This window comes from Musca autumnalis, unplaced genomic scaffold, assembly GCF_047663935.1.
Source record: "Musca autumnalis isolate F117 unplaced genomic scaffold, ASM4766393v1 scaffold_2, whole genome shotgun sequence".
Taxonomy (NCBI): Eukaryota; Metazoa; Arthropoda; class Insecta; order Diptera; family Muscidae; genus Musca; species Musca autumnalis.
In genome coordinates, this window is record NW_027411755.1 from 11,345,429 (window position 1) to 11,357,785 (window position 12,357).

The window sequence follows — 12,357 nt, forward strand, 5'->3', positions numbered from 1 at the left end:
AATATTCTTAAAAAATCCACGCCTCTATTTTGCCTTGGGAAAATATTCTTAAAAAATCCACGCCTCTATTTTGCCTTGGGAAAATATTCTTAAAAAATCCACGCCTCTATTTTGCCTTGGGAAAATATTCTTAAAAAATCCACGCCTCTATTTTGCCTTGGGAAAATATTCTTAAAAAATCCACGCCTCTATTTTGCCTTGGGAAAATATTCTTAAAAAATCCACGCCTCTATTTTGCCTTGGGAAAATATTCTTAAAAAATCCACGCCTCTATTTTGCCTTGGGAAAATATTCTTAAAAAATCCACGCCTCTAATGGGCCGTTGGAAGATATTTTTAAAAAATCCAGGCCTCTAATGGGCCTTGGGAAAATATTTTTAAAAAATCCACGCCTCTAATGGGCCTTGGGAAATTTTTTTTTAAAAAATCCACGCCTCTAATGGGCATTGGGAAAATATTTTTAAAAAATCCACGCCTCCAATGGGCCTTGGGAAAATATTTTTAAAAAATCCACGCCTCAGTTGGGTCTTGGGAAAATATTTTTAAAAAATCCACGCCTCAGTTGGGTCTTCGGAAAATATTCTTAAAAATCCGCCCCGAGTAGATCTACTGCTCCTGTATGACGACGATGAGAGTTGGCGATGTCTCCCACCTCAACATACACAAGTCTTCTTGAGTTTCGGCAGATCAGGCAAACAGATTGATGAAGATGTCAAAGACGTGAAGCACTCATTCATTGTGTTAGACGGCCGATTGCTTCGATAATAACAATTTCTTTTAGCAGCCAAGGTACGCCATCATCTTTATGTACCGACAAACACAACCGAGTGCAGAAGCCTACTTCGCACAACTTTCCATATTGCTGGAAGAAGACTCTCGATATTGTGGAGAAGTCAAAAATCTGGCCAAGAACATGTGTTTCCAAAGGGCGGAAATGCAACAATATAATTAGCAAAGACTCCCACCACTGCATAAGGGCGCCTTCATGGATTTATTTAGATGTCAGGTTACTCAAGAGGCAACATAAAATGAATGATTGAAATACGACAGCTACTGATTGGAATGCAATTATCAAAGACCCCTACCACTGTATGACTGTTCCAGTGTGTGTACTTTTTACTAGATGGCGTTGTATTATTACAACGAAATATATCTCTACTTCCTCCAATATCAGACCACGGTTCTTTTAACGACAAATCCCCCTCCGAAATAAAACTCGCATGTTTACATACAAATGTATTCAATTATTTATTTCACAATATATCACTCTTAACTTATATCCAATAAAGTATTCGGAAAATTTCGTCTTTACAAACATACATATTTTCTAAAAAAAATTTATGTAAATTCCTTCGGTCGTTTTATAAATTTCGTTCCTTATCGTGCAAATCCTTTATTTAATATTTTTATAAATCCAAGGCAACAGAGAGGTAACACGCGTGTAAACACCAGGATATTGACCCTTGCCGCAACCAATGCCCCATGAAACAATACCCACCTGGACGAAACGTCCACCCTCATTGACAATCATGGGACCACCAGAGTCACCCTGAAAAAACAAGCAGACAAAATTCTCGTAAATCCATAAAAAAAACTCTTTCTAGATGTTTCTCAATAACTTACACTGCATGAATCCTTGGCTGCCTGGCCGGCACAAACCATTGACTCGATAATACCCGCTGGGGCAGCTCTACCATATTTAGCAGCACATTCGGCATTATTCCAAATGGGTATTTGTACCTTTTGCAAAATGGATGGTTGTGGGCCATTTTCACGCAAACTACCCCAGCCGGCAACAGTGGCAACGTGACCACTGTAAGAGCTTCTTTGTTGTGCAGGAGAAGTGGGCAAACAAATTGGTTGTATTTCCTTGCTAAATTTCACAGGTTCACTCAGAGTTAAAATGGCAATGTCGTTGTGCTGGAAAGAAAGGGTTTTATTGAACATTTTCCTTACAAAGCGATCGACCATTCAATTTTCTTACCAATGTGCTAAAATCAAATCCTTTGTGTCTCACTAAACGCTTGACTCGTCTCGACACATGTTGAACTTCGTAATCGGTGCGAATGTTATAGTCACCCAGATGGACAGTCAAGGCGGCCACATCCCAGGAAGTCATTCTAAAAAAATAAGTTTTTAAGATTAATTTCAAGGCGTGCATTTTTTAAGAATATTTCTTAAGAACCAATAGAGGCGTGAATTTTTGGAAAATATTTTATCAAGGCTCAGTAGAGGCGTGGATTTTTATACCCTACACCACTATGTGGGGAGGGTATTATAAGTTGGTTTTGGCTAAAAAGTTTGTAACGCATCGAAATAATGGTCGTAGACCCATACTTATATATACCATAATGAATGTCTCGACGAGCTGAGTCGATCTGGCTATGTGTGTCCGTCCGTCAGTCCGTCCGTCCGTCCGTCTGTCCGTCTGTCCGTCTGTCCATCTAAACCTTGTAATCACGCTACAGGTCGCAATTTTGATCGGATCGTCACGAAATTTTGGATGTTGATGGGGATCCCGGAGGGGAAGAAGCCTATTGATTTTGGTGATGGTCGGATAATATTTAGGGGTCGGAAAGGGCAAAAAACTTAGGTGGATAAAAAGACAACGTTTTTTTCCAAAGCGAATATCTCAGCTTCCATATGGGGTATACCAAAAGCAAAACCTGACAATGAAAGCAGAAAATATCGCCTTTCTAATGATGTAAAGTAGGTGCTCGTAGGTGATCAAACAACGCAGATATCACAATAGTAGAAAATAAAACCCCAATTTTAATTTTTGCGATTTTAATTATATTGACGAATATCACAGCTTTGGTTGAAAATTTTCCAAAAGCAAAGCCTGCCTATGAAAGTAAAACCTACCGTCTTTACAATGATGCAAACTAGGTCGGCGTAGGTAACCAAATAACGGAGATATCGCAATAGTCGGTAATGCATCCCATTTTTCTATTTTTTGGAAATCACGCTACAGGTCGCAATTTTGATCGGATCGTCACGAAAATTTGAGGGTTAATGGGGGTCTCACAGGTGAAGAAGCCTATTGATTTTGGTGATGGTCGGATAATATTCAGGGGTCGGAATGGGCAAACACTTATTTGGAGAAAGGTCAACGTTTTATTTCAAAGCCAATATCTCTGTTTCTTTAAGAGGTATATCAAAACCAAAACTGGCAAGGAAAGTAGAAAATATCACCCTTCCAGCGATGTAAATTAGGTTGTCGTAGGTGCTCAAACAACAGAGATATCGCAATAGTCGGTAATGCATCCCATTTTCCGATTTGTTTGTAATCACGCTACAGGTCGCAATTTTGATCGGATCGTCACGAATTTTTTGGGAGTTGATGCGGGTCCCACATAGGAAGAAGCCTATTGATTTTGGTGATAGTCGGATAATATTTAGGGGTCGGAATGGGGAAAAACTCATTTGGAGACAAATTCAAAGTTTTATTCTTTGTGAATATATTGGCTTCTAGAAGGGGTATTCCAGCGGCAAAACCTGTCAATGGAAGAAGAAAATATTACCTTTACATTGGTGTAAAGCAGGTTGGCGAAGGTGGTCAAACAAGGGAGATACCACAATAGTCGGTAATGCATCCAATTCTTCTATTTTTTGCAATCAAGCTACAGGTCGTAATTTTGATCGGACGGTCACGAAAGTTTAGTTGCTTATGGGGGTCCCAGAAAGAAAGAGGTATATTATTTTTGGTGGTAGTCGGATTATATTACCTAAAAGAAATGTTTACCAGTGAAAAGCTTATGCACAGGGGTAGTGGTGTAGGGTATCACATGGTCGGCCCTGTCCCGACTATAGCCTTTGCTCACTTGTTTTAAGAATATTTTCTCTAGGCCCAATAAAGGCGTGGATTTTTTAAGAACATTTTATCAAGGCCACATGAAGGCGTGGATATTTTTAAGAATTTTTTCTCAAGGCTCCATGTAGGCGTGGATATTTTTAAGAATATTTTCTCAAGGCCCATGGAGGCGTGGATATTTTTAAGAATATCTCCCAAGGCCCCATCGAGGCGTGGGTATTTTTAAGAATATTTTCTCAAGGACCCATGGAGGCGTGGACTTTTTTAAGAATATTTTCTCAAGTCCCATATTAGGCATGGATTTTTTCAAAATTTCCTCAAGTCCCAAATTAGGCGTGATTTTTTTTAGGAATTTTTTCAACGCCCAATAGAGGCGTGGAATTTTTTTAGGAATTTTTTCAACGCCCAATAGAGGCGTGGAATTTTTTAATATTTTTTCAACGCCCAATAGAGGCGTGGCATTTTTTAAGATTTTTTTCAATGCCCAATAGAGGCGTGGCATTTTTTAAGAATATTTTCTTAACGTCCAATAGAGGCGTGGAATTTTTTAGGATTTTTTTTCTTAAGGCCCATGGAGGCGTGGAGTTGTTTAAGATTTTTTTCTTAATGCCCAATAGAGATGTGGAATTTTTTGTCAAGGCCCAATATAGGCGTGGAATTTTTAAAGATTTTTTCAACGTCCAATAGAGGTGTGGCTTTTTTAGGATTTTTTTCTCAAGGCCGCATGGAGGCGTGAAGTTTTTTAAGATTTTTTTTTCGCAAGGCCTCATAGAGGTATGAATTTTATTAAGAATATTTTCTCAAGGCCCCATGGAGGCGTGGAGTTTTTTAAGAATATATTCTCAAGACCCCATGGAGGTTTGGAGTTTTTTAAGAATATTTTCTCAAGGCCCCATGAAGGCAAGGATTTTATTACGAATATTTTTTCAAAGCCCCATGGAGCCGTGGATTTTTTATGACAATTTTGTCAAGGAGCATCAGTTCCTCCCATTTCCACTTACCTGGCTACACAATGGGCAGCGGTCAAAACATGGCTCTGGAAAGAAAAGATATGAAAATGAGAAATAAATCATCAATTTGAAGTCTCAGTGTTTTCCAACTTACATTAGTGATCAAACTACCTCCACAAAATTGTTTACCCGACTTGAAGATAACAGCAATCCAAGGGAATTCATTGGGACTTGCGTTGGTACCGCCAACAATACGTTCCTGATCTGGACCAATCATACCACATTTCAAGGGTAGACCATTTGATGAAGTACCACTTCCAGAGGAGGCTGGAGGTTTTCTGGTAGTAGTTGTTGTGGTAGTTGTAGGCCTATAGGTAGGATAAGTTGGTCGCTTTGTAGTCAACGTTGTTATGGGTCTCTTAGTGGTGGCTGGATTAAATTGCCCTGTGGCAGGTGCATGTGTTGGGTAATGGTGATTTGGTGGATGTGTAGGCAATGGTGGTGGCCACTGGGAAACAGATGGTGGATGTGTGGGCAATGGTGGTGGCCATTGTTGTACCCCCGAGAATCCCACAAATTGTGATGTCCAAGGATAACGTATGAAATCATTGTAATTTGGGGCTTGCTTCAGACTATCATCAACGGGATCGTAGCCAATATTGTTACCCTCCTGTGAAGTGGGTTCATCATATTTTGGTGGTTCTGGTTCAAAATTGTAATTAGAAGGTGGTTCTACCACGTCGGAATCTTCGGTACTATCAGGCTCTTTGTTTACTTCCATGGGATTCACGGTGACCTCGGTTGAAGGCTGTTCATTCTCTACTTTCATGGTAGTGGAATCCTCTGGTTTGGCAGGAACTGAAGGCTGCATAGGTTGATCGGGTTGTGCCGGTTGCATGGGTTGTACTGGCTGCACAGGTTCTTGTCCGGGCACTACAGGTATAATATTATTTATACTTGTACAACAAACACCCGAACTAGTACGAGCATATTGATCAAAATATGTACACAATTCATCATTTGTAGGTTGTGGCTGGACGTAAGGTGTGAAATAGGGATATTGAGCCAAACTATAGTAGGTTAAGTGTCTACGACGCCTTCTGCCACTTTCAAAGGCACATTTATCGAAACCCATGCAAATACCCACTAAACCACGTGAGGTTATGCATCTGGAACCCTCAGCGCCAATATTTTGAATATAGAAGAAATTTGGACTATAGAAGAGTTGGCGGCTTGTCCGATTAACGGCGGCCTCTTGACCAACATTTTCGGCCAGTGGTGAGGGAGGAGCTGCAAATTTAAAGCAAAATATAAATTTAAACAATCAAAATGAATATTTCAATTTACGTGGATTGTTTGAAGAATATTTTTTCAATTATAGTTAATTTTTTAAAGAATATTCTTTAATTATCGTGGATTTTTAAGAATATTTTTTAAAAATATTTTTTTTTGTAAATTATTTTAAATTTTTTAAGAATATTTTGAAAAAATATGTTTCTCAACTAACGGGGATTTTGTAAGGAAAATTTTTTCAATTATCGTGGATTTTTTAAAGAATATTAATCTATTATAGCGGATTTTTTTTTAAATTGTTCTATTATACGGGATTTTTTTTTTTAATTTTTTCTATTATCGGGGATTTTTTAAAAAATATTTTGTTATTGTCTGAGTTTTTTTTTTAATATTTTCAGTTAACGTGGATTTCTTAAAAATATTTTTTATACATATTATTGAATTAACCTGGATTTTTTAAATAATATGCTGTTTATATTTTTCATTAACGTGGATTTTTTTAAATGTGTTTCTATATTTTTCGCTTAACGTGGATTTTTTTAAAAAATATTTTTAAATATTTTTCACTTTACGTGGATTTTTTTAAAAAATATTTTTTCTATTTTTCAATAAACGTGGATTTAAAAAAAATATTTTTTCTATTTTTCAATAAACGTGGATTTAAAAAAATATATATTTTTTTTAATAGTTTTCGATTTACATGGATTTAAAAAAACATGTTTCATTTAACGTGGATTTAAAGAAAAATTTTTTTAATAATTTTCAATTATCGTGGATTTAAAAACAAATTAATATTTTTCAATAAACATGGATTTTTAAAAAAAATATTTCTTAATATTTTTAAATAAACCTTCATTAAAAGAACATTTTTCAATTATCGTGGATTTTTTAAAAAATATTTTTTTAAATACATAGATTTTTAAAAAAATATTTTTTAATATACATAGATTAAAAAAATATGAAAAAATAGATTTTTTAAACAAATATTTTTTAATAAAGATGGATTTTTTTAAAAAAAATATTTTTTAATAAACATGTATTTTTTTAAAAAATATTTTTTAATAAGCGTGGATTTTTTAAAAAATATTTTTAATAAACATAGATTTTTATAAAAAATATTTTGTAATAAACATAGATTTTTTAAAAAAATATTTTTTAATAAGCGTGGATTTTTTAAAAAATATTTTTAATAAACATAAATTTTTATAAAAAATATTTTTTAATAAACATAGATTTTTTAAAAAAAATATTTTTTAATAAACGTGGATTTAAAAAAAATACTTTTTAATAAAAGCGGATTTTTTTAAAGAATATTTTTTAATAAACGTGGATTTTTTAAAAATATTTTTCAATTAATGTGGATTTAAACAAATTATATAATAACATAATTTCGCATATACATTTATCCAATGAAGTGCGATATATATACTAGTTTCCAAGCTATGCCTTCGTCTGTCACAACAACAACATCCTATTACACCTGAAGATCGGCTTTACCACCCGTGAAACGTAGTGTAATGGTTAGATGCGTGGGACTTCGTAGACTCCCAATTTTTCAATGTATCTCTAAAGGCCTAACAGCTCAACTCGAAAGAGAATTAATTAAATATCACTATAAATGGCATTCGCCTTAATAAGGCAAAAATAAAAAAAAATTAATATTTTTCAATTAACGTGAGTTAAACATACACGGTCGCCTGAACTATATTTTAATGGAAGGGCTTACACCTAATTTTTTTATTATGTTTCTATATTTTTCGCTTAACGTGGATTTTTTTTAAATATTTTTAAATATTTCTCCCTTAAAGTGGCTTTTTCTATTTTTCGATAAACGTGGATTTAAAAAAAAATTACGTGGATTTAAGGAAATTATTTTTTAATATTTTTCAATTATCGTGGATTTAAAAACATATTAATATTTTTCAATAAACGTACATTAAAAAAAAATATTTTTCAATTAACGTGGATTTTTTTAAAAAAAAAATTGGATTTTTTAAAAAAATATGTTTTAATAAAAGTGGATTTTAAAAAAATATTTTCGCTGAGAATCAACGAACGCATAGCAGTGGGAAAGATTTGGTTTTGTTTGCAAGTGAAGTTGCTCGAGTTTAGGTAGTGCCAAAGAAATTCTCGATCAGAGTGCTTCTTTGCACACGTATCTATTTGAGCGAGCAATTGGCACTTGGGTATAAAAAGTTTCTTGTTGAAAAACAAGAAACAAGGGAACTGATCAAGATCTGTGGCGAGATCTGAAACTATAGTCTTCCCGCCTTACCACTTGGTAAACATCGCCAATTTTTCCCACTAATAAATTAAAGTTGTTTTAATAAAATAAGAAAACAACGACTATGGGACTAAGCCTGACTATTTTGAAAAACAAAATTTTTCAATTAGTGTAGTTTAAAAAAAAAAAATATTTTTTTAATATTTTTCAATTAACGCGAATTAAACATGCACGGTTCGCCTGAACTAAATTTAAATGGAAGGGCTTACGCCTGATTTTTTTAATATGTTTCTATATTTTTCGCTTAACGTGTTTTTTTTTTAAATATTTTTCCCTTAAAGTGGCTTTTTATATTTTTAAATAAACGTGGATTAAAAAAAAAAATAACGTGGATTTAAAGAAATTATTTTTTAATATTTTTCAATAATCGTGGACTTAAAAACAAATTAATATTTTTCAATACATATGGATTTTAAAAAAAATATTTCTTAATATTGTTCAATTAACGTGGATTTTTTTAAAAAATAATGTTCAATTAACGTGGATTTTTTAAAAAATATTTTTAAATTGACGTGGATTTAAAAAAATATTTTTCAATAAACGTGGATTTTTAAAAAAAATATTTTTAAATTGACGTGGATTTAAAAAAAAATGGTAAATTAAATGGTTCTTTTAAATATTTATTCGATTTTGTATGAAAAATATTTTTTAATAAACGTTTTTTATTATAAAAAATATTTATTAATAAACGTGCATTTGTAAAAAAAAATGTTTTTTATTATAAAAAATATTTATTAATAAATATAGATTTCTTAAAAAATATTTTTAATATACATACTTTTTTTTTAAAATATAGATATTTTAAACAAATATTTTTTAATAAACATAGATTAAAAAAATCTTTTTTAAAAAACATAAATTTTTTAAAAATATTTTTTGATAACTTGGATTTCTAAAAAAATATTTTTTTAATAAAAGTGGATTTGTTTAAAAAATATTTTTAAATAAACGTGGATTTTTTTAAAATATTTATCAATTAATGTGATTTTGAACAAAATATTTTCTAATTATCGTGGATTTAAAAACAAATTAATATTTTAAAAAAATATATATTTTTTCTAATAAACGTGGATTTTTAAAAAAATATTTTTTAATAAACGTGGCTATTTTTAAATATTTTTTTTTAAACGCGGATTTTTTTTTCAATATTTTTTAATAAATATAGATTTTTTAAAAAATATTTTTTTATTAACCCTAGATTTTTAAAACATATTTTTTAATAAACGTGGATTTTTAAAAAAATATTTTTTTAATGAACGTGGATTTTTAAAAAAATATTTTATTAATAAACGTGGATTTTGTAAAAAAATTTTTTTTAATAAACGTGGATTTTTTAAAAATTATTTTTAATAAACTTGGATTTTTTAAAAATTATTTTTAATAAACGTGGATTTTTTTAAAAATTATTTTTAATAAACGTGGATTTTTTTAAAAATTATTTTTAATAAACGTGGATTTTTTTAAAAATTATTTTTTAATAAACGTGGTTTTTTTTAAAAATTATTTTTTAATAAACGTGGTTTTTTTTAAAAATTATTTTTAATATGACGTAATAGCAGAAGGAGAGGATTGCATAAAAACCATCGACGACAAAGAACAACAAGAGATCGCGAGAACTCAATTAGTGTCAATTATAGACGAACACATGAAGAATAAAACGACAACAACTCTTCACGCTAGAGATAAACAAATACTCAGCACAGTGGGCCGGTGCAGATCATTTTTAAAAGAAAATGATGATATTATTATTGTAAACGCTGACAAAGGGGGGAAGACTGTGGCTATGTATAAACAAGTGAACAAAGGCTATAGTCGGGACGGGGCCGACCATGTGATACCCTACACCACTACCCCTGTGCATAAGCTTTTCACTGGTAAACATTTCTTTTAGGGAATATAAACCGACTACCACCAAAAATAATATGCCTCTTTGTCTCTGGGACCCCCATAAGCAACCAAAATTTCGTGATTGCAAAAAAATGGAAGAATTGGATGCATTACCGACTATTGTGGTATCTCCCTTGTTTGACCACCTTCGCCAACCTGCTTTACACCAATGTAAAGGTAATATTTTCTTCTTCCATTGACAGGCTTTGTCGTTGGAATACCCCTACTAGAAGCCAATATATATGTATTTGTCTCCAAATGAGTTTTTCCCCATTCCGACCCCTAAATATTATCCGGCTATCACCAAAATCAATAGGCTTCTTCCTATGTGGGACCCGCATCAACTCCCAAAAAATTCATGACGATCCGATTAAAATTGCGACCTGTAGCGTGATTACAAACAAATCGGAAAATGGGATGCATTACCGACTATTGCGATAGATCTGTTGTTTGAGCAGCTACGACAACCTACTTTACATCGTTGTAAAGGTGATATTTTCTACGTTCCTTGCCAGATTTTGCTTTTGATATACCTCTTAAAGAAACAGAGATATTGGCTTTGAAATAAAACGTTGACCTTTCTCCAAATAAGTGTTTGCCCATTCCGACCCATAAATATTATCCGACCATCACCAAAATCAATATGCTTCTTCCTCTGTGGGACCCCCATTTAACCCTAAACTTTCGTGACGATCCGAACAAAATTGCGACCTGTGGCGTGATTACAAAAAAATCGGAAATGGGATGCATTATCGGCTATTGCCATATCTCTGCTATTTGACCACCTATGACAACCTACGTTACATCGTTGTAAAGGTGGTATTTTCTACGTTCCTTCCCAGATTTTGCTTTTGATATACCTCTTAAAGAAACAGAGATATTGGCTTTGAAATAAAACGTTGACCTTTCTCCAAAAAAGTGTTTGCCCATTCCGACCCCTAAATATTATCCGACCATCACCAAAATCAATATGCTTCTTCATCTGTGAGACCCCCATTAACCCTGAAATTTTCGTGACGATCCGATTAATATTGCGACCTGTAGCGTGATTTCCAAAAAAATAGAAAAATGGGATGTATTACCAACTATTGCGATATCTCCGTTATTTGGTTACCTACGCCGATCTAGTTTGCATCATTGTAAAGACTGGATCTTCTACTTTCATAGTCAGGCTTTGCTTTTGGAAATTCTTCAACAAAAGCTGTGATATTTGTCAATATAATTAAAATCGCAAAAATGAAAATTGGGGTTTTATTTGCTACTATTGCGATATCTTCGTTGTTCGATCACTTACGAGCACCTACTTTACATCATTAGAAAGGTGATATTTTCTGCTTTCATTGTCAGGTTTTGCTTTTGGTATACCCTATACAGAAGCTGAGATATTGGCTTTGGAAAAAAACGTTGTCTTTTTATCCACCTAAGTTTTTTGCCCTTTCCAACCCCTAAATATTATCCGACCATCACCAAAACCAATAGGCTTCTTCCCCTCCGGGACCCCCATCAACATCCAAAATTTCGTGACGATCCGATCAAAATTGCGGCCTGTAGCGTGATTACAAGGTTTAGATGGACAGACGGACAGACGGACAGACGGACGGACGGACGGACTGACGGACGGACACACATAGCCAGATCAACTCAGCTCGTCGAGACATTCATTTTGATATATATAAGTATGGGTCTACGACCATTATTTCGATGCGTTACAAACTTTTTGGCCAAAACCAACTTATAATACCCTCCCCACATAGTGGTGTAGGGTATAAAAAGAATACCAAACGAAAATGGCAACAATAGTAGGAGATATGTGTACATACAGACGCTTAAAAAGAGATCCAACAAATATTCTACAAAACAAGAACAATCTGCTAGTGGAAAAATTATTCAAATTGGGCATTATAAATGAGGCGGAGAAATACAAATTAACCAACAAAACTTCCACTACTCCTAGACTTTATGGTTTACCCAAAATTCACAAGGATGGTAACCCTCTTAGACCAATCTGTTCCACTATAAACTCCCCTGCTAATGGTCTTTGTAAATATGTGGTCGACATATTGAAAAATCTGACAGTGGATTCGATCTATAACGTAAAGGACGCGAAAGATTTCAAGACGAAAAACTTAA

The 12,357-nt window shown here is 33.2% G+C and overlaps 1 protein-coding gene across 1 annotated transcript in view; it reads right to left on the minus strand.

Moving 5' to 3' along the window:
* Positions 1-1,222: 1,222 nt before the first annotated feature.
* Positions 1,223-12,357, minus strand: part of l(2)k05911 (CLIP and Tryp_SPc domain-containing lethal (2) k05911) — a 42,581-nt gene continuing 31,446 nt past the window's right edge. The window contains exons 2-6 of the mRNA XM_073966945.1: positions 4,918-6,053; positions 4,815-4,849; positions 1,984-2,119; positions 1,623-1,919; positions 1,223-1,548 (exon numbers count right to left, since the gene is read on the minus strand). Coding sequence (XP_073823046.1) covers positions 1,393-1,548; positions 1,623-1,919; positions 1,984-2,119; positions 4,815-4,849; positions 4,918-6,053 — 1,760 coding nt within the window. The 3' untranslated portion in view covers positions 1,223-1,392. The remainder of the gene's footprint in view (positions 1,549-1,622; positions 1,920-1,983; positions 2,120-4,814; positions 4,850-4,917; positions 6,054-12,357) is intronic.